This window comes from Uranotaenia lowii, chromosome 3, assembly GCF_029784155.1.
Source record: "Uranotaenia lowii strain MFRU-FL chromosome 3, ASM2978415v1, whole genome shotgun sequence".
Classification (NCBI taxonomy): domain Eukaryota; kingdom Metazoa; phylum Arthropoda; class Insecta; order Diptera; family Culicidae; genus Uranotaenia; species Uranotaenia lowii.
Window position 1 is genome coordinate 239,635,785 of NC_073693.1, and position 22,954 is coordinate 239,658,738.

Here is a 22,954-nt window from a genome sequence, read left to right on the forward strand (position 1 = left end):
TGACAATACCTATGTATTAACCTATAGCGAAATCGGTTGAAGAGCTAAACCAGTCTCAAGCTTTAAGATAGTATTGGTGAACTTATCATATTCGGGCAAGTCTCGTGCCATGCGGGATGCCGAGCTGAAAGAAGGACAGTTAAGAAAACAGATTTGAAGAGAGCAGTCGACGCTATGAAACAGTTCCGAAAAAAGGGAAGCGCCTGAAAAGATGGCGTCTTACGAGAAACATTCCGGCCACTACATTGGCGCACCGTACGCTCCTGTGATGTAAGTTTCCAATGGAGTAGTGAAGTTTTAGTGACAATATGTGAGTTTTTAATTGAGAATGCTGAAATGGTAGGAAACTTAAAAAAAACAGTGAATTTTGAGATAAGTTTTTTTTAAATCAGTGAAAGATGGCGGCATCCATACAAGGACGAACACATTTGGAGTTTTATCTTGCAATTGATGTTGGTCATTTTAAGGTTCGATGATATTTAATATGTTTTCAAATGAAAACTACAATTTTTGGAAACGATTTTCGAAACCGAGAAATTCTAAAATGGAAATGATGGTTACTAGACAGGGATTGAAAATGCTGAAAAATGAAAACGTGATTTAATATCCAATATTTTTATTGAAAGAGAAATGATAAACTTTTTCATTGATATTTCCTGGCATGAAGAAGTAGAGAATGAAAAATGATTTTGCAGTAAAATGAAAAACGAAAATTTCTAACGATTTTTTTGAAACCGAGAAATAACCAAAAAGATATGAACAAATTTTAAGAGTTTTCAAACGATATTGAAAATTTAACGAGAATTCAAGCGAAACTTTATATGCGATTATTATTTATACATTTGTAATATGAAATTTGAAAACGAAAAATACATTTTAAAATGATTTTTAAAACCGAATAATTATTAAAAGAAAATAGAGTCACCAGAAAGAAATAATTTTTTTTAAGTTAATTACAATTGATGATGAGAATTAAAACGGAAATTTTTGATTTGGTAAACCTTGATTTTCTTGCAAAAAAAAAAAAAACATTAAAAGATTGTGATAAAATGGTGGAACAAATACGATTTTAAAATCCGAAAATTTTAAAAGAAAGATGACGGTGACCAAACACAGATACCAAGTTTGGATTTTGGAAACTGAGGTTGAAAACCTAACAAGAATTTACACGAAACTTGTTTCGTTGTGTACAAAAATAAAGAAAAAAATATTTACATGCGTATTTCGATAAATGAAACTTTCGAAAAAGTAAACAAATGTGGAATTTTTGTTTTTCTTGAACAATTAACATTTTGAAACTAATGCATTTTATAAGTGGTGATTATTACTTTTAAGAAAAATCGAAAATTTTAGGAACTTTGAAACTAAATGCTTGAAATAAAAAATTTGAAATTGGAACATGTGGAAGCTTCTTAATTGGTAAAAAAAAGATATTTTAAAATCTTGAGAAGAATTTAAAAAACAAGAATACAAAACTTTAAAGTAAGAAGACGTGAATCGGGAAACTGTTAGCAGACAAACTAAAAAAAATGAATACTGAAATCTGAAACCGGATTTTTCTTGGAAGCATTAAACGGGAAATGCAAAACGTTTACCTTTGAATCGAAAAAATCGCAATTTAATTTTGGAATTGTAGGAGATGAAAACAAAGAAAATTAGAAAACTCGAGTATCGGTAGCTTGGTATACCGAAATTGTGAGTTGAAGATCCTGAAACGGAAAATTTTTTCAACATTAAAAAAAAAAATGATATTCGAAATCAAAATTGTCTCTAGAAATTTGAAACGTAAAAACTGATTTGAGTAATGCGAAAATATTGAAATTGAATTTACAAAATTGCATAAAAAATTGTGATTTGAAAATAGTAGATGAAAACTGTTTCTAAGGATATGTTAAATTAGAAAACTTGAAATGTGAAATTGAAATTTTTTACTATAAGTCTGGATTCAAATTTTCAAAATGGAAATTTAGAAATTTTATCAATAAGAATTTTCATGAACGAAAATACTGAATTTTAAATTAAAAATTTCCAAATGAAAAACTTAGTTCAAACTTCCTATATTTGAAAAAACTTGAAATGTGGAATCAGAATTTTAAATAGTAAATTTGAAAACAAAAATGACAATGAATATGTTTGAATCGAAACCGCGAAATTTGAATTTGGAATCTTGAAAGGATAACTTTGAAATATAAAACAAGAATTCAGAAATTGAAAAATGAAAAAATTGAAGTACTTTGAAACCAAGAAAAAATCAACGACTATAATATATTAATTAATATTATCAATAAATATAATTTAAAAATTAATATAATCGGTGAAAGATTAATAAAAACATTTAAATAGGACAAATTATTAACGTGAGAACTTCTTCATATTAAAAAATTGATACTTGAAATATTTAAAAAAAAAAAGAATGTACCTATAAAACTAAATTAACAAAGGTAAAATTTTAAGTTGGAACATGAGGAAGCTTCGAAAAAAAGTTTTGTTAAATATCTCAAGTAGAATGTGAAAGTTAGATACAACATTTCAAATTTTATATCGTGAAACAAGTTGGAACATGAGGAAGCTTCTAAAAAAAAATTTTGTTAAATATCTCAAGTAGAATGTGAAAGTTAGATACAAAATTTCAAATTTTATATCGTGAAGCAAAAAACTGTTCGAAAACAAATAAATGGAAGTTTGAAAACTGAAATTTGAAATAAAATTTGTTTTAGGATGTTTGTAACGGGAAAATGTAAATCGGATACTTATGAATCTAAAACACGAAATTTGGATTTGGAATCGTAAAAATTGTTAAATCTAAATTGCTATTAGAAAATTGAAACAGAAAAACAAAAATCAAGAAGAGAGAAAATATTAAAATGAAATTCAAAAATTGATTACCTATTTGCAATTTATAAATTTTAAAGGTGAAATTTTTCTAACGATATCAAAAATTGCAAAACTTGAAATGTTTAATCAAAATTTGTCACTAGAAATCTGGAATAGAGGATTGCAAAACGGAAATTCAGATTATCTATAATCTCGAAACAGAAGAATTAAAAATTGTTAAATTAAACTTTCTTCAAACTCTATTTGAAAAATTGGAGAACATAAAATGTGCAATGGAATTTCGATATAGTAAAAAGAATGTCAAAACGTATATCTTTGAACCTAAAATGCCGAATTTGAATTTGAAATAGTGAAAGGAATTTTGTCAAACAATATCAGAAATAGAAAAACTTTAAATGTAATTTCGAAACATGTGATAATAAGTATGAAACGTTGAAATGCAAAACGGGAATTCAAAAATTGGTTGATAAAAAAATTAACTTAAATCAAAACCAAGAATTTATTAAAGGAATCGAATTGATATTTTAAATCTGTCAAACCTAAAATTCTGTAAAAGTATCAATAGAGATGAAATAATTATTTTAAAACTTTGTTTAGAACATTCCAATCTTTTTGAACAACTACATTGTAATGATCCTTCGGTAATCAATGAGGTTCAAACAAATCGAAATATTTGAAATCGGAAGCACAATGAACATTGTTTGTTCGGAAAAGTTCTAACTAAGCAAAATTTAGATGAATTGTTTTAAACAAAATTAAAAAAAAAAAAAAAGAAAAACGAAATTTGAAGTTGATATTTCGGAAGCTTTTGAATCAGTGAATGATTTTTTTTTTCACATTTAAATAGGATGTTGATTTTACGTGAGAACATCGTCATTTATGTATCTATTTATGTAAGGGTCCCCCAAACCGTCGGCCACATTAAGGTTAGAACCATTTCGTATAAAAAAAATTGATAATAGAATGGTCTAATCAAAATTTATTATCAGGGAATTGAAACAGCAAATGGCAAAACAGATATCTTGGAAAATCTGAAAAAAATAATCAATAGTTATGAGTTATCGATACATGCAAACTGGAATGTAAAAATTTATGTCTTCACTGACAAATTAAACATCAGGAAACGCAAAACACATAAATTTAAAACAAGAAAATGGAAAACTTGGTATTTGAAATTTAAATATATTACTAGAAACTTGAAACAAGAAATTCAAAAAGGGAAATTTTAAAACTGAAAAAATTGAACAAACAGAAAATGAGGAATAAAAATTAAAAATTCTATTTAAAATCGAAAAATTAAAGTCTTTTCACCAAATTGAAAGAAAAAAAAAATGAAAAAAATGTATATGTTAATGTAATAAATGCCATACTGATTTTTTAATGTTAATTCGAAATAAGAATTTGAAATCGTGAAATTGAATTTTTTTTTCCAATTGAAATTGAATTTTTTTTTCAATTGAAATGGACATTTTTTTAAAATTAAAATCGAATTTATTTTACTAGGAGATTGAAAACAAAAATTGTGAAATAGGAAATTAAAAGAAAAAACTCTGATAGAAATAAGATAAGATAGATAATAACACATTTCGAAAATAAAGCAAAAATATTACAAAAATAAGCATGTTTATAAAAAAACAATGAAATTTCATGACAAAACGGAAATAACGGAGGTTTTACAAATAAAACGTCTGAAGTAAAAAAAAAAAGTTTTCACATAGAATTTTTTTTTTACTCTAATGACAAATCATTTTCTACTAATTAAATACTGGAAATTCAAAATGCCAAATTGGAAATCAAAATCCGTACATTCGAAATTCGTTAATTTGATACCGTAAGTGGAAGCCGGATTTCCAAAATCAGAGGTTGAAGACGGTTATATGTAAATATTGAAATACCTACTAGAATAGATGCATTTTTTCAAATCTAGAATCAATTAAATACTGGGTTACCACTGTAGTAAAGAAGAAAAGAGTAATTATGATAAAATGAAAAATATTGACCAGATGCAAAGAAAAAATATCTAAAGATTTATATCAATGGAATAGACTATGGAGACGCCAGTGATAGAAAAAGAGCAATACAAGCCCACAATATGAGAGGAAGGCGTAAATAAATATCTCTTATTAGATTGCCGAGAGAGAAAGAGTAAGAAATCAAATAGGTACGATGATGGTCCGAAAACTAATTTGAAAAAATTGGAACAAAGATTGGCAGTTTGAGGCGTCGTAATTAGTCGTAGTAGTAGTCTTAAGACTAGTAAATGTGAAAAAAAGTTTAATATTTCCTTCTTCAAATTCAGTACAAGTTTTCATTAAAAGAAATTGTAAAAGATCCGAAAAAAGACATTCCTTGCAAAATGAGGGACTTTTTTAAAGGATAAGGGTTCTAAAGATAAGTTGACCGTTGATGACTATCCTTAATTTAAGACGACCACACCTCGAGATATAAAGAATCTTAAACCTGCGATTATCAAAGAGCCGAAGATATAGTTTCTGGATCTACAACTCCAATACTTTATGGCTGACAATTTGAGCGCAACAATAAGGAAACATTGGATAACAAAAAAAAATCAGGGAGCATGAAAGATGAAACATATGTTTTCATATCGAGTTTTCCAACGATTTGCAAACTGAACATCAATACTTTTCGAAAATATTGGTTTTAAAATAAACATTTTTTTAAAAAGCTTACATAAAAATAAATGATTGTTGTCTTCTAAACTTAACAAATTAACGGATTTTAAGCTCAAATTGATAGAACTATTTAAAAGATAGCTTATGAAATATATTAAAATCAACAAGGATTACAAGCTGATTTAGTGCAAAGACTTGTCAATTTCAAGAGTGGGCAAGGAGGCGGATGTAGGAATCAGGACAAAATATGAAGCGTGAAATAATGAACCCATAGTTTATGTAGGTTGAAACCATTGGAGAGTACCCTAAAAGAAATAAGCGTAAGCGTTACATGTCGTTACACTTTACAAATGAGTTCTAGAGATCGCAGCTTAAGCGTGTGTTTGTGATTATTGTCGACAATTGAGGAAACTGACAATACCTATGTATTAACCTATAGCGAAATCGGTTGAAGAGCTAAACCAGTCTCAAGCTTTAAGATAGTATTGGTGAACTTATCATATTCGGGCAAGTCTCGTGCCATGCGGGATGCCGAGCTGAAAGAAGGACAGTTAAGAAAACAGATTTGAAGAGAGCAGTCGACGCTATGAAACAGTTCCGAAAAAAGGGAAGCGCCTGAAAAGATGGCGTCTTACGAGAAACATTCCGGCCACTACAGCTTAGTCAGTGCATAAACCGTTTTGAAGTTTTGTCACCGTAATATAATTTTAAAAAGTATTTATTCGTAAAATATTTTACTACAATAATCGTTTTAAAAATCATTTTTAATTTTATCAAGTAAATTTCGCCTTCAACCCTGCAACTTGCACAAAAGGTGAAAGCGTTACAGCCCGTTACGTTTTTTTTCCCATGATTCATTCGCCTATTTTCCACTTCAGTGGGTTGCCTTGGAAAAGTCACATTAACGTCAACGTCACTGTTTTGATTCGATTTTTGAGGAAAAATTCATTGTTAATTGTGAAAATGTTTTCACATAAGTGATTTTCCATAAAAAGAAAAGTTTAAAAATTGTTCTTATGCTTACGCGTTAACGTCGGACGTCAGAATAGCTGAAAAACACTGACTAACATTCAGGTAAGTTGTAAATTATTTGGATGATTTAATTTCTCTTACCACAGTTCTCGTGACATTTCTCCACCAGATTAATAAAGGATATAAATAGCTCCTAGAGGTCCGAGCAGCTCGCGGAACGAAAAATGAACAAAGAAGCAGCGGAAGATTGCGTGGAGAAAGCCGTCTCCTACCTTTCCGAAGGAAAAATCGAAAAGGCCGAAAAGTTGCTTAACAAATCGATCAATTTGCATCCAACCAAACGGGCTGAAGGTGAGACGCGATTAGATTACCTCCACTCTTTTCATTATAATCAAGCTTTTATAGAAGTGCGGCTAAGGTCAATTGGTCGATTAATATGCGTCGTGCATTGGTTTTGTCTTTGTTTTCAGAACTGCTGGAGAAAATCAAATGCGGGGCGTACACAAAACGATCGGGTTCCGGGAACACATCCGACGAGGGCGTCCGTCAGCGGGCCACTGCTGGTGCGGCCAAGGCGGAATCCGCCAGTGAGGCCGATTACACCCCGGAGCAATTGGAAGCGGTTAAGCGAATTAAAAAGTGAGTACCCCATTTGAACCCCGATTTATGTTAACTTAAAATTTTCAAGACCAAAGACCAAAGTTAGATGCCTAATCAAAATCATGGTTCTCATATGATTCATATTGTGTTCACATATATGAACATTGATCAAGTTAGAAGTTTGATTTCAGAGTTTGAAATTGATTTGCTTTCCTAATTTTTTTCTTCCGAAGTTTACTAAAAATTAATACTCACCAGAGTAAAGTATAGAATAGTTCCAGTTTACTGGGTTACTAAAATGATGTTCGATCCCAAAATTTTAAGAAGTAACAAATTTTGATTTGAATTAAAAAATTAAATTCGATTTCCAATTAGAATGCATATGTGCTTTAACTTGAATCGTATTAAACCACTCAATGGTTTGGTGTTCATTTAGGATACATACCTAAAACCCCCACCCCCAAGCTTGGCAATAGATGATGAATTTGTTGCGAATCGACACTAAATGTCATGCAGAGCAAAATTGCAATGCTTCCTATAACACCACGTGGCCTACAAAATTTGATCAAACGAATATCCTCCTAAGAACGATTGGGAATGAATATGATCCCTAATGGCGTATTTTTTTTTGATTCCGGATTTGGCTCTCGAACCGTCAGAATAAAAAAGCGAGTTTCGGGTTTCGAGTTATTCCATACGTAGGTGTGCGTGAGAACGAGCGCAAGGTTTACATGCAGCTGTCATTTTGTTCTCCCTTCTGGATTCCTTCATTCGGTTCTTCACATCCGGATTGCCGTTTTTCGTGTTCGGATTGCACTGGACTGCAGATAGTACGATTTTGCTTGGCTGAGAGGTTCAAAATCGCGGCAATAATCATTTGCCTGTTCATTAATTCAACTGTTTTGTTTTCAACCAAAAACAGCTGTTTAATGTTTTGACAACAACGTTGAGAGTATTGGTGAACTTCCGCAAAACTGACTTTTTTCTCAGGGCGACTCCGTCCCTTTTTCGAGCGAACCTAGGTTGCCTCTCGAGCAATAAATGAGCACGATGACAGCAGTTAGAGCGAACCTAGGTTGCCTCTAGTTTGCCTCCAGGTGAAAAAAAATACGGTATAAGCATGAAAATCTCGAGAGAGAGAAAAATCCTCCAAACAGTAAAGTTTGGAGTCTGATAAATTTAAATTCATCGCTTGTATTTGGGAAAGTTTCAAATACGCCTAAACGTATGCAACCAAATGGACGCAAATATTTTTTGCTTGGACAATTTTAAACGCCTTTAAATATGCAATGGGAATACCTATTAAAGGTACAGACAAAACAGGCGGTAAGCGTTGCTAGCTCTAATTTTTGGATAAATTTGAAATAATGCGGTATCACACTAAACGGAATAGCTTCCAGTAACCTGGGACAATCAATTTACGATGCCAATAAATCGGCGAGTAGGTGTATGAAGGCATATAGCAAGAAGCGCCGCTGAATAGCCTCGAGTCACTAAGTTACGTTCGGGTAGAAGGGACACCAGTTGGTTCAAACGCCGAGATCGGCGTATACCAACATAGACGTCAAGACAGTGTGCGAAAAAAAAAACTGATTTTGAAGGCAATCAATGTCGTCCTGACCATTGATGGTTTAAAACAGTTTACATCATCAGCGTAGCAATGTTTTGGGCCGTCGAAGAGTCGTGGGGTTAGACCTTTAGATATTTTTTTTTTTTATTTAACAAACTAAATGGTCTCTTGTTTCCATATTTTGACCAAGCTTGGTGTTATCATTATTTCGCATTAAATATCAATTTTGGCCTTGTCGATGAAATTAGCTAATGCTTGTAATATTTTGATATTTTTCTTTTTGAGCATTAAATCCAAATCGGGGAAGACCCTTTCTTCTACGATACTTCTCCAAAGTTCTCTTCGATGGTTTTCATACTGCGTGCATGAAAATATCACGTGATAAGGTGTAGCGGCTGCCAACCCACATCCGCAAGTGTCGCTTTCCAAAATGTTATTTCTATACAGATGCGATGGAAGTCTGGAATGGTTGCTTATCAGCTTCGAAAGTGTTACGACGGTTTTTCGGTTGAATCCTAAGTTTTGAAACCATGGGCCAAGAGAAACTTTGGGGAGAATTTGCTAACAATATCTTCCCATTGTTCCTCGGTTCCAATCGATTTGCCATGACGTTATAGCTCGTTGCTTAGCAGGAAACGGGATGTCCATACTGTGAAATTGATGCGGTGCAGGATCGCCATTGGAACACGCCTCCTTAGCCGATTGGTCCGCAGATTCGTTCAGTGGGATGTTTCTATGGGATGGAACCCACAGGAACGTTAGAGATAAGCCATTATTTTCCGCTTCTTGGACAATACGCTTCATTTCGAACCAGATACGTGGTAGACGGTTGTGTATAGATGGGTTGTGTAAACTCTTCAGACTGCTTACACTGTCTGTCATGACCAAATAATGAGCAGCAGGTAAGGATTTGATCACCTCTACAGCATCGTATAAAGCCAAAAATTCAGCTAGGTATATTGATGTTTCCGGTGGTAGTTTTCGCTGTTGGACCGTCTGACCAGATGAATCGACTATTGGATATCCAGTGTTCGTTGAATTTTTCGAGCCATCGGTAGCATACTTGATAGTGTTGCCATATTTGGAAATTAACATCTCCGACACAATATCTGCAGCGTTTGCCCTTGCCGTAAGCTTAGCTTGAATAGAGAAATCGATATTCAGCTGTTTGTGGTTTAACCACCTCTCTTGTTGGAAACATGGAATATTTTCTAAGTTAGTTACAAAACCAGCGTAATTTTTATATTGAAGAATGTTCCGTCGTATCCAACTGACCATGTTGCCATCGACGGTAGAACCGACGTAAGTTTCATTCCATTTCTGAAAGGAGTATCGTTTTTCTACAAACCGCATCACAGCCATTTCACGCCTAGCGTTCAGTGGCATCAGTCCACTCAGTACCTCCAGAGATCCGGTGTGGGTGGTTTTAGTAGAACCCAAAACTATACGAATACAATTCCACTGAATGCGGTCCAATGGATTCAGAGGGACTAGAGCCGCAAAAGAAAATAGCTCCGTATTCTATGATGGACCGAACACATGATTTGTAGAACGTCAAAAGTGCTTCTGGATCGGCACCCCAGGATTGTCCCGCTACTGATCGCATAAAATTTATGTATGCGGACGAGCGATGTTTCAAATACCGGAAGTGGGAACGCCATGATAAGGTTGTAGTTAGTATAAGTCCAAGCAATTTCATCGATTGTTGATACTCCAAACTTAACTCTCCTACCTTTATTGGAGTAGCCTGTGATGTGATGTTCCTGCGTTTCGTGAAAATGATTGATGTGCATTTTGGAGCAGATACATTTAGTCCCAGATTTTGTATATCCTCTACCAAACTATCAACTCCATGTTGTGTTATTCTAACGGCTTCTTCAATATTGCGATTTCGTGATGCGATCGTGAAATCGTCAGCAAAGTTAATACGTATAATTCCAGGAATAGGACGATTAAACACTCCGTGGATCAGATATTAAAGCATAGAGGGCTTAAAGGCGAACCTTGAGGTAGACCAATCCAGGTTGTTCGTTGCGTTAATATTTGACCATCTAACGTAGCTAGAATTTTTCGTTCTCCAAACAGATTGTATACAGCTTTTACTAAACATTGCCTTATTCCCAAATTTGTCATCCGTTCTGCCAATATCCTTGGTTGGACATTATCATATGCACTTTGAATGTCAATACTGCATGCAACAAGGTGTTCGTTTTTTTGGAACCCTAGTTGAATTTCGTCCGTAAGATTGTGGAGAGCGTCTAAAGTGCCTTTACCCTTCCGAAATCCGCATAACTCGTCTGGAAATAGCTTATTATGTTCGATAAACCATTCGATTCGATCCTTTATCATGTTTTCGTAGCATTTTCGTAGGCATGATGCGAGAGCAATTGGTCGGAACGAAGATACTTCTGAAGGTGGTTTGCCTGGTTTCAAAATCGGAACGATTTTGAATTGTTTCCATTGTTCTGGTATCTCATCAGATTGATATATACGATTGTAGATACCAAGCAATTTTCTTTTGGCATTGATCGGTAGCTGTGCAAGGACTGAGTAGCAAATCCCGTCGATTCCTGGTGAGGTGTTTTTCCTTTTGTGTGTAACCGTCTCCAAATCCGACAGTTTAAACATGGTATTCGACTGACATTCACAGCTGCAATCTGGACAGGAGAGACCAGACATAGCTGCGGTAGGAGGAGCTAACTTGTCCATAAATTGATTTATTTTTTCTTCATCTCGAAGTTGGCCTTTGTTTTGAACGTGTCTTCCTTTAAATTTCCTCGCCAGTTTCCACAGCTCAGAATTAGATGTAGATGAATCAAAGGTGTCACACAGTTTTTTCCAGGAGTCACGTTTTTTCTGCTTAACCAATCTTTTAAATTCAGCTTCTGCGTTTAAGTACTCCACATAGTCATCATAGCACAAAGTTCTACGCCAAGTCTTAAACTTTGATCTTCGTAAAGCACACAAATTGGTCAGCTGCGAATCCCAAAAAGGCTGAGGGATTTTGGTTGTTTGACTTCTACTTTGGGGTCGATAGGTGGCTTCGCGTAAACTATCCAAAAGTATTCGGACGAAGTCGTCATAATTTGCATCGTGAGTAGACAATTGGATTCTTCCTGAGACTTCGTCACTAAATTTTTCCCAGTCCGTCTTTCCGTAGTTTATCGCCGGTACATTACATAGTGCTCTAACCTGAGTGAGCCCGAAAACGATCGGTATGTGGTCACTTCCAAATGCATCGTCTAGTGTCCGCCAGTCGAAGCTTAAGCTGATGTTTGAAGAAACGATTGTTATGTCGATTGCGCTGGGTCTGCGGTGTGGGTCAATTCTCGTGTAACTTCCGTCATTGATCACCACTAAATGGGATTCGTCGATTGCTGCTGCTAACGCTTCACCTCTCTGATCACTGTTATTGTTTCCCCATAGTTCGTGTTTGGCATTCCAGTCACCCGTGAGGATACATGGTTGTGGAATTGAATCGAAGAAGTTCTTAAATTCACTTTCGGAGATCGTTGAGTGTGGATGGATGTAGATGGATAAAATTGTCATCGCATCAAGTTCGCTGTTGATCTTACACCCAACTGCTTGTATTCCATCGGGAGCTATAATGTTGATATTCCTAGGTTGCCATTATTGTCTAACTGCTATTAACACACCCATCGAGTTCCGTTGATGGTCGAGGCACAGAAACCTGGAATTTGAAAGTCCATTGAAGTAACGAGATGGCTTTCCGAGATGCATAGGATCGAGGAGTCTGAGGTATTTAAAAGGTGTTTGATACTTGCCATTTTGCTGACAGCCCCTCTACAGTTCCATTGTAGGATCTGAAGGGGCGTTCCTTGCGGTGACGTGCTCTTCGTGAATTATTATAAACGAAGAGTGTTCATAAACGATTGTATATTCTGGGAGATGACACCCGACAGGGCCTCTTTCAAAGCCTCTTCCGCTCCCTCAGGATTCACTTCTTCTGCGTCTAAGACATCAGCAATGGCTTGTGACATAGCTTGAGAGCAGATACTGGATTGGATGACATCATGGATTTGGTCTTGAATTCCGACATCAAGAACGGGCAAAGCTTCTCCTTCGCTGTCACTGTGCGAGATATACTTGCGTTTAGCAGGTTGTTGTGTGGTTGTGGGAATCGCAACAGATTGGTTGTTTTGATTTTCATCGTTGACATTTTGAGGTTGCTGAGCCATCGTCGAGAACCAATCGCGTCCTTGAGAGAATGTTTCGTTTCTTTTGCGTTCGTTTTCTTTCTGTTGTTTAGCTTTGGGGCAATTTTTGATATCGTCGGCTCTATGAGAACCGTTGCAGTTAATGCAAGTGGGTGATTGTGTATCACATGAGTGCTCCTCAGAAACCTCAAGTGATTTGCAAAATTTGCAACGTTTTTTGCTGCGGCAGTGTTTATCTCCGTGACCAAAACGCCAACAGTTTCTACATTGGCGCACCGGGTACTTATATTGTTTGACACTGTATAACACTCCGTTTATCTCAATATGGCTAAGCAAAACTTGCCCAGCAAACGTTATGATAACAGTTGTTAACGATTCCAGTGATGGATTTTCCGCAGTACCCACATTTTTCTTAAATCGACGAATTTCAAGGACGTCGGGAGTGTCGATTTGTGAGTACTTGGCTTTGTCAAAAGCCACCGCTTCTTTCAGCTCATCATCGTCTACTTCCAACTCCACGTGAGCCACACTGAGGACTTCAATTAACCGTTGTGGAATCGAAAAACTGACCGATTTCGATTTTTTTTGTAACCAACATGTTAGCAGTATGTGCTGTTCGCAACAAAATTTTCATTTTCCGTTTAGAAAGGGGAACCGCTTTCACATAGTTCTCCCCGAAGAGTTCGATAAGCTTTCTTGATAACGTGGTAGGAGCCAGATTAGTTTCATCCTTGGATTCTGCGATTACCAAAAATGGTCCGGAATACGATATCGGATACTGCCTTATCCGAATTGGACGTTTTTCGTTAACCACATTATCCGAATTATTAGAGCTTGCCATTCTCACAATAGAACTAATTGACTTTTAGATATTTAAGATATAAGACCTCAAGCCTGATCGTTAGACCCGAGGTTTAAAAGGTCTCTAATAAAATATTAAAATAAATGTAGGTACGTTATATCCTAAAGGAGAATCGGAAATTGTATGCGAACCGATTCTAAGTGGTACTGGTGGTTATCAATGTTAATTATGTATCCATTGCTTGTATCAGATGCAAGGATTACTACGAGGTCCTCGGCATCACCAAGGAAGCAACCGATGCGGAAATCAAGAAAGCCTACAAAAAGCTGGCTCTGCAGCTGCATCCGGACAAGAACAAAGCGCCCGGCTCGGTGGAAGCCTTCAAAGCCATCGGCAATGCGGTAGCCATTTTGACCGATGCCGAGAAACGCAAATCGTACGACCTGTACGGCAACCAGGACCAGCATCAACACACCACTCGGCGGGCCGGCGCTCGCCAGTACGAGTACGCCTATTCGCGTGGCTTCGAGACGGAATTCACGGCCGAGGAACTGTTCAACATGTTCTTCGGCGGCAACATTCCGACGCAGCACGTTTACATGCGGCAACGGCGATTCCACCGATCCGAACAATACCAACAACGGCATCAGGAGGTTCGAATCATTGTAAAATATATTTGGCAAGAGTGAAATATACAGTTTTTTTTTTATTTTAGGCTCAATCAGGTTACGCTGCTTTCATCAATCTTCTGCCAATAATAGCGCTGATCGGCCTATCGATGATGTCTTCATTCTTCATTTCGGATCCCATTTACAGTTTGACACCTAGTCAGTAAGTACACCTGATTGTTTAAATCCAAGGTTTATCTATACTCATGAACATAACATATGCTTACAGGAAATTTTCGGTTGCCCGCAAAACCAACCTCCTGAAGATCCCGTACTACGTGAAGGATAATTTCCATTCTGAATATCAAGGATCGGTTGGCAGATTGGAGGCTTCCGTCGAGGAAGAGTATCTGAACAACCTGAAGCACTCCTGCTATCGAGAACGAAACTATAGTAAGTGTATTTTGCTGCGTTTGAAAATGCTTCAAGCAACAGGCTCCCGATTTTTAAAATCTATATTTTTTTGTGGATGAATAATAATTTCCGTTCCAATTTGTTTTGTTTCTGATGGCTGGCATATTTTAAAGTTTGATTTTACTTTTTTTAATTTTGTGTGTACTTACGGTTCTGTTTGTACCACAATAAGGCGAATTAATTTTGAAATCAAAACATCACCTACTTTTTAACAGTTATTACGCAAATTTAAACTTTTGTTCTCTCTTTTTCTGTTTCCCCCCTATTTAACATTCTTCTTTCAGAGGAAACGATGCTGATGAAGGCGCGCAATTTCGGCGATCGAGATTTGTACTACAAAGCACAGAATATCAACACGCCCTCTTGTGATAAGCTACACAGCTTGCATAACTAGTCAAATGTTGTTTCTCCTTTCGTCTCTAAGAATGTAAAATATAGCATCTAACTAAACAAACAACACGTTTGAAATGAAAATAAAATTAGTAAAAAAAAGGTGTCGAGAATATTCTGGCAAGCGTAAATGAAATTCATTCTTCTCGCGAGTGGTAGCATTTTCTAAACTATGAAAACTGTCATTTTTATTGTAAAACAGCGTAGAAAGGGTCGTTCAATAATATCGTTGAAGCGGCCCTAGCGTCAGTGTTGATTCTACCTTTCCCTAGTGTTTTGTGAGATTTGAAATTGAACTACCCATCTAGTTTAATCAGGTTCTGTACCACGAAAGGTTGGTAGAAAGTTTAATTGTCAAGCCAGCTGTTTTTTCCCAAACTAGATGCTAAGTGGTTTGATTCAGGATTGTTAATTCTTTTTTCGCAATAAATCGTAGGATCAGTTAATTTTTTGTTATATCCTGAGGAGTAGTAACTAGAAAATCTAAACTATGAAATTTGGTATCAGTTCAGTACTCATAGCAAAATATCGAGCCATTATGTGGTTTAAACTTTCATATCTTTATTTATTTTGTTAATGGAAATTTGAAATACAAAAACTACATCGTACTCTGAATAGTGGGTTTAATTTATTTAAGAGAAAAATGAGTGTTTAGAACTTTTTGATTGAGATTCTAATTGAACCACAGGTAAAACCGCCCGCATACGATACACGGAGTTAAAGAGATCCTGGACAAACTCCGTAAGAGAGAAAGAGTTGTCGCTTTTTGAAATATACCATTATTATTTGTCGTTTCTTGTGACCTAATGGTACCATAAAAACTGCTAGAATGCCGGGCGATTACTCTACCGATAGCTCCATGGCAGCAGGTCTCAAAATGAATGTCGGAAAGACCAAGTCGATGGACATCAACACAGAAAATCGTTCCAATTTCGTAGTAGCTAGACAACAGGTTGAGGAAGTGGAGTGCTTCCAGTATCTTGGTAGCCAGATAACGCCTGATGGAGGTACTAAGAAAGACATCGAAACCCGGATCTGGCGCTCACGCAGGTCTCTCTACGAACTCAATTCGAATCTTCAACTCACTCGTCAAATCCGTATCGCTGTACGGGTGCGCAACTTGGTACACATCTGCGATGACGACGCGAAAATTGCAAGTTTTTGTGAACCGCTGCCTGCGGAACATCATCCGCGCCACCAAGGCCTGGCAACTGGATCTCAAACGTGGAACTTCATCGCCGTTGTCATCAAAAGGCGCTAGAAATCGAGATTCGGGAACGTAAGTGGAGATGGATTGGGCACACGCTGCGAATAGATGAAAATGAGATTTGCAGAGAGGCGCTTGATTGGAATCCAGTTGGGCATTGAAGAAGAGACAGGCCTAGAAACTCGTGGCGAAATTGACTAGTCTGATACCTGCCTTTTAGTGATGCCTGCCATGTGATAAACTTCACTTTTTGTTGCTAGGAGTTTATAAAACCTCATAAAAAGCCTGATGGATCCTTAGTGGGTGAGGATGTTGGTATAGGCATTGTCAGCAAAAACTTTTTGATAGCCAGAAAATTACCTATTCAATGCTCAATCTTCACGGCAGAGGCAGCGGCCCTTGCCGTGGCCGTTGAAAGATCTCACGGAAAAACACTGATTGTGTCAGACTCGGCAAGCTGTTTACAAGCTCTTGAAAAAGGTAACGCTCTCATACAAATAATTGAAAAAGAGTCATGGGGCAAGCAAATTACTTTTATGTGGGTGCCTAGTCGTTCAGGAATACAAGGAAACGAGCAAGCTGATGTGATGGCGAATACTGGAAGAACAAGTCCACTGTGGAATATCCCATTCCTGCTTCTGACGTTGTGAGATGGGTGAAGAAGGAAATTATGTCCAATCAACAACAAATTTGGATACAAAGACCTTTTCAAGGACTCCGCAAACTGAAATTCATAATAGAACCATGGGTAGACCAGCCAAATCGTAAGGAACAAGTAATACTAACAAGATGTCGGATTGGTCACACCAGATTGACACAGAAACATCTTGTGGAAAGGAATTGCATCAATGTCTGCGACGCATGTAATATCGATTTAACCATCGACCACATATTTACCATTTGCAGTAAATACGAAATATTACGCCGACAGAGTGGAATCGTTGGAGATCTTCCATCCATTTTGGCAAACGTCAAGGGAAAAGAAAGAAAAGTGATAAAATTTCTAAGAAAATGTAAATTGTTTGAAAAATTGTAACTACTCCTAATCCAGAGGGGGAATGACCCTGCGTGGTTAAACTCCTCTTTAAATAAATAAAATTATCTATCTATCATAAAAAGCGGTTTTTAAATTGACAAATTTACTGATTCAATCTTTTGGTTGAATTTTTTCAGCCCCTATTGATGAAATTTTTTACTTGATGTGGTCACTTATTTTGCCCTAATTTCATTTGAAAGTAGCTATTTTCCTCTACTTTTTTGCCTCATGGTCGCTTCTAGCCCTGAGAAAGGCTACTGTGCTATCATTTGGAACGAAAGATGTACTAAAATACAGCTTCCAAATTCTGATCAACCAAGGTTTTTAATCAGGAGACACTACTTCACGAACATTACATTAAAGAAGTTCAACATCGATTCCAAATTAAAGATAAGCATCCATCAAGTATTGATATTATTATTATTATGTTTTTATTTATGTAACGTAAGATTACAATATCTTTTAAATTGTTACACTGTGGTTGTGTTCTTGATGAAAATTACTTAAAAACTAATCGTCCCTTATTTGTTTCTAATTCTATCTATGTCGTTTTTCTCCATGTATTCCTCTAGTACCTACCTAAGGGTCCAGCGCCGATTGACCGGCGCATAGGGCTGAGATAAAAGATCTCCACTGCTGGCGATCCGGAGCCAGCGTCTTCACTTGCTGCCAGCCAAGGTTCTCGTCAACTGTGCGGATTTCAGCGGCTAGACTTCGCCGCCACGAGCTTTTGGGCCTGCCTCTTCTTCGATGCCCATCTGGATTGCAGTCAAGCGCCTCTCTGCAAATCTCGTTTTCATCTCTTCGCAGCGTGTGCCCAATCCATCTCCACTTACGTTCCCGAATCTCGATTTCTAGCGCCTTCTGATGACACCGGCGATGAAGTTCAACGTTTGAGATCCAGTTGCCAGGCCACCAAGCGCGGATGATGTTCCGCAGGCAGCGATTCACAAAAACTTGCAGTTTTCGCGTCGTCACCGCATATGTGCACCAAGTTTCACACCCGTACAGCAATACGGATTTGACGTTTGAGTTGAAGATTCGGATCTTAGTTCGTAGAGAGATCTGGCGTGACTGCCAGATGTTTCGGAGACTCGCGAACGCAAATCGGGCTTTTCTGATCCGGGTTTCGATGTCCTTCTTGGTACCACCATCAGGCGTAATCTGGCTACCAAGATACTGGAAGCACTCCACTGTCTCAACCTGTTGTCCAGCTACCACGAAATTGGAACGATTTTCTGTATTGATTTCCATCGACTTGGTCTTTCCGACATTGATTTTGAGACCTGCTGCCTTGGAGCTTTCGGTGAGGTCGTCGAGTTTGCTCTGCATGTCTTGTTGTGTTTGGGCGAGCAAAATAATATCGTCTGCCAGGTCAAGGTCGTTCAGTTGCTCCATGGTTGAAGGATTCCACGGCAATCCTCGGTTTGGTCTACAGTCAATCGATCCAGTCAAGATCTCATCCATTACGATGAGAAAAAGCAGCGGTGACAAAATACATCCTTGTCTCACTCCAGCAGTTACCGGGATTGGTTCGGACAAGACACCGTCGTGCAAGACCTTGCACGAAAATGCCTCGTATTGTGCTTCGATGAGATGGACTAGTTTCTCTGGGACCCCTCGTCGTCTAAGAGCAGCCCAGATGTTTTCGTGGTTCAGTCGGTCAAATGCTTTTTCGAAATCAATGAACACCAGCAGAAGAGAGTCCTGGAATTCGTTGATTTGTTCCAGTATTATTCGTAGCGTTGTGATGTGGTCCACACATGATCGTCCGGATCGGAATCCAGCTTGTTGCCGTCGGAGTGTAGCGTCGATTTTCTCCTGGATCCTGCTCAGGATCACTTTGCAGAGTACTTTAAGGGTTGTACAGATCAAAGTTATGCCACGCCAGTTACCGCACTCTGTTAGGTCTCCTTTCTTTGGGACCTTCACGAGGATACCCTGCATCCAGTCGGCCGGGAATGTTGCAGTATCCCAAATGTCAGCGAAAAGACGGTGCAACATTTGTGCTGACAAGGCAGGGTCGGCTTTGAGCATTTCAGCAGGAATGCAATCGATTCCAGGCGCTTTGTTGGATTTCATGTCCTTGATTGCCGCTTCTATTTCAGGCAGCGAGGGCGCTTCCGAGTTGACACCATTAATGCGACTTACTGTGGGCGCCTCGAGCTGCGGGTTCTGTTGGCCATTGCTATTTGTAACTCGGAAAAGTTGATCAAAATGCTCAGTCCAACGCTTGAGCTGATCTGTTCGATCTGTCAGCAGCTGACCTGCTCGGTTTTTCAGCGGCATTCTTGCATTAGTCCTTGCACCACTAAGGCGGCGAGAAATATCATATAATAATCGGATATCTCCAATGGCGGCGGCTCTTTCTCCCTCTTCGGCTAGGGAGTTTGTCCAGGCTCTCTTGTCTCGTCTACAAGCTCGTTTAACTGCCTTTTCCAGCTCCGCATATCGTAAGCGGGCGGCTGCTTTGGCTGACCCGGTACATGCCTGCTCAATTCCGACTTTCGCCTTTCTCCGATCATCGATCATCCTCCAGGTTTCATCCGACATCCATTCACTTCGTCTTCCACAAACTTTACCGAGAGTACCATGGCTCGTCGTGATAAAGGCATTCTTGATTCCACACCACTGTTCTTCGACTGTTCCGTCTGTCGGCAGCTCCGAGGCTCGGGATTCTAGCTGTTCAACGTATGCCCTTTTCATCTCTGGATTCTCCAACGTCGTATCGACACCCGACTTTCTCCTCGCGCCGTTGGACACGCGCAACTCTCAGTCGTATCTCGCCAAGGACGAGGTGATGGTCAGATGCAATGTCTGCGCTTCGTTTGTTGCGGACATCAAGAAGGCTCCTTCTCCATTTTTGGCTGATGCAGATGTGGTCAATTTGATTTTCTGTTCGGCCATCTCGGGATACCCAAGTGACCTTATGTGCTGGTCGATGGGGGAAGAGCGATCCACCGATCACCATGTTGTTGTTGCCACAAAATTCTACAAACAGCTCTCCGTTTTCGCTCATCTGTCCTAGGCCATGACGCCCCATGATGCGCTCAAAGTCCTGATTATCGGAGCCAATCTTTGCGTTGAAGTCGCCTAAGTGGATTTGAATGTCACCCTTTGGAATTCTCTCAACCACGCTGTTCAATTGACTGTAAAACTGCTCTTTCTCCTGCAAATCGGCAACGTCAGTTGGCGCATAACACTGGACCATTGTAAGGTTTCTAACCCGTGTTCTGAATCTGGCTACGATTATTCTTTCGTTTATCGGTTCCCATCTTATGAGGGCCGCGTAGGCCTGCGGGCTTAACAGGTAACCAACTCCTCGTTCCCGAGTAGCATGTTCTCCTCGTATACCAGAGTAAAGCAGTACTTGCCCGGACTGTGTCTTGTGTTCTCCAGTGTTAGGCCAACGGACTTCGCTCAGTCCCAATATCTCTAGCTTGAGGCGGCTAGCTTCTCTAGCAAGTTGAGCCAGCTTTCCTGGCTGGGCAAGGGTCAAAACATTCCAAGTTCCAATTATAGTCCGTGTTTTCATGCTAAAAGTCGTTGCCAAAATTCCAATTCGGTTATTTCTTCTCTCAGTTTCTGTAACAATACAAGATATCAGGAGCAGTAGGTTGTTAGCCTAAAGTCCCTATCCCGCGATGGGGCTGCCATCTTGGACTTAGCTGGCGGGAGCCGCATTTCATAAATTCAGCCGCTTGCTGCAAGACAGACGCTGATTGAGCCGCTCCTGACCTGGAGAACAGACGCTCGGTTGTTGTTGCACGCCGCCCCTGACCTGGGGAACAGACGCGTGCTGCCACCTTCTCAGTCTGCATGCGACCAAAGCATCCACCGGGGTTGGGTACCCGATCTCCGCTTAGGTTACTCGCATCCAGCCGGCACCGCGGGGAGGTAGAGATAGGAGTTGTGAATAAGAGGTGATATGACCACTATGGGGTCTCGTGTTGCACATTATCCACCGTTTACCAGCCTCTAGTAGCCCTCTCTTAAACTCTGATTTCTTATTGAGAAGTTTTAAATTAGTTGGAAGATTGTTCCAATTAACAATACCCCGAACGAAATATGATCTACCATAATATGAAGAACTATGTGATGGAATTAGGATATTTCTAGTGCGTGAATTTCTAAGCGGAATGAGCAAGGATTTCAGATAGTCTGGCTTTCCAATATTGAGAATTCTATGCATTACCATACATGATCGGTACTTATAGAATTTATCGAAAGAACATCCAAGGAGATATTTATGTAAGTGGGAAACTCGAGAAAAACAAGATAAGTTGAAGACATATCGCACACATGAATTCAAGGCAACTCGTTCAACCCCCCCCCCCCCCCCATATGAAGATTTTTTTTTTAAATAACTAAATTTTTCTCGCCTTCCGGCGGAAATTAATCTTAACTTACCCCAGCCTTGAAACATTTCATTTTACGAAATTACATTTATGCTGTTCACGAATTAAAACTAATTTTTAATTGTAAATTTCGATTTGCAATTCAATCAACATTTCGTATTGAAACTCTAAACTTGACATTCAAAAACACTACCTCGTCCTTAGAATGGGTTTTTATTAAGAAGTGTAACGAGCTAAATTAAGGGTTGACATCAAAATTGATTCATCGAATACTAATTTTATACCTTAACAAGTTGGAAGCCATGATGGTCATCAGAATTAGCAAAATAAAATCTAAAACCTTGTATCCTCTACTTTATAACTAGAAATTATGATTTACAAAACATCGTGCTGATATAAAATATTCTTCTAGAAACCAATTTCAGTCACAATTTTATTTTGTGTTTCTTGTTCTTCCATATATTCAACATCACATTCGAAGCGATAAATGAAGCTTTTAATCAAATAGAGTTTCAGATATTTTCAAAGCAAAAAAAAATCGTTTTGCAGCTTTAAACGAATTATGTTAAATAAATTCATTTTTTTAAATTTAGTAATGTCAGAAATACTTAAAATGATACCTTCCAAAATTTTTAAAACTGTAGAATTAAACTTTTTTAGATCATGCATCATCATCTTTAAAATATTATTTCTTAATTGAATTAAATGAATAATAAACAAATTTAGAATCAGATATTTCTTTACCGTTGATTTGTTATTTCATCAGTTATCAAAGACTGATTTCACCTAAAACTGATACATTTTAAAGCTTATAAACTCCAAATCACTAAACGCAAGGTGATAGAAAAAAATTAACAAACAAAATAAGTTCAGCGCGCTAAAATCTACCAAATCAATTATTCAATCACAGGTACCTTAATGCTGTTCCTTTGAGTCTTGAGTTATCAATTAAATTCTATTATTAAGTTTTTTAAATGGTGAGACAAGTTTATTGAAAAAAAAAATACTTCTAAAATGTCAATCAAATTATCATTTTCTTCTTCATATTTTGTTCAAATTTTCAAATACATTTACCAAATATTAAAGTAAAACTATTTAAACTTTATGAAATATTCTTTATAAGTTTGATTTTATTTTTTAATATTAAATTTCTGTTTCCTAAAAACATAATTTTCTTGGAAGCCAACTTCTGTCCTTTCCAGGACCCAATATTCCAATTGAAACCGATAACACATTTAGAGTTTGAAATTTTAAACGTTTTAACTTTGGATTGAAAATTTATAAACTTTTA

At 37.6% G+C, this 22,954-nt stretch overlaps 2 protein-coding genes across 2 annotated transcripts in view; one reads left to right on the top strand and one right to left on the bottom strand.

The window, feature by feature from the left end:
* The first annotated feature begins 6,361 nt into the window (after window positions 1-6,361).
* Window positions 6,362-15,677, top strand: LOC129758087 (dnaJ homolog subfamily B member 14-like). Its single transcript, XM_055755531.1, has 7 exons — window positions 6,362-6,542; window positions 6,610-6,791; window positions 6,911-7,079; window positions 13,841-14,243; window positions 14,306-14,421; window positions 14,488-14,651; window positions 14,957-15,677. Exons 2-7 carry the CDS (start codon window positions 6,665-6,667, stop codon window positions 15,064-15,066), a joined length of 1,089 nt encoding a protein of 362 aa, XP_055611506.1. The 5' UTR covers window positions 6,362-6,542; window positions 6,610-6,664; the 3' UTR covers window positions 15,067-15,677.
* Window positions 15,678-17,371: 1,694 nt separating this feature from the next.
* LOC129753210 (intraflagellar transport protein 56-like) overlaps window positions 17,372-22,954 on the bottom strand; it is a 13,935-nt gene continuing 8,352 nt past the window's right edge. The window contains exon 5 of the mRNA XM_055749008.1: window positions 17,372-17,375. Coding sequence (XP_055604983.1) covers window positions 17,372-17,375 — 4 coding nt within the window. The remainder of the gene's footprint in view (window positions 17,376-22,954) is intronic.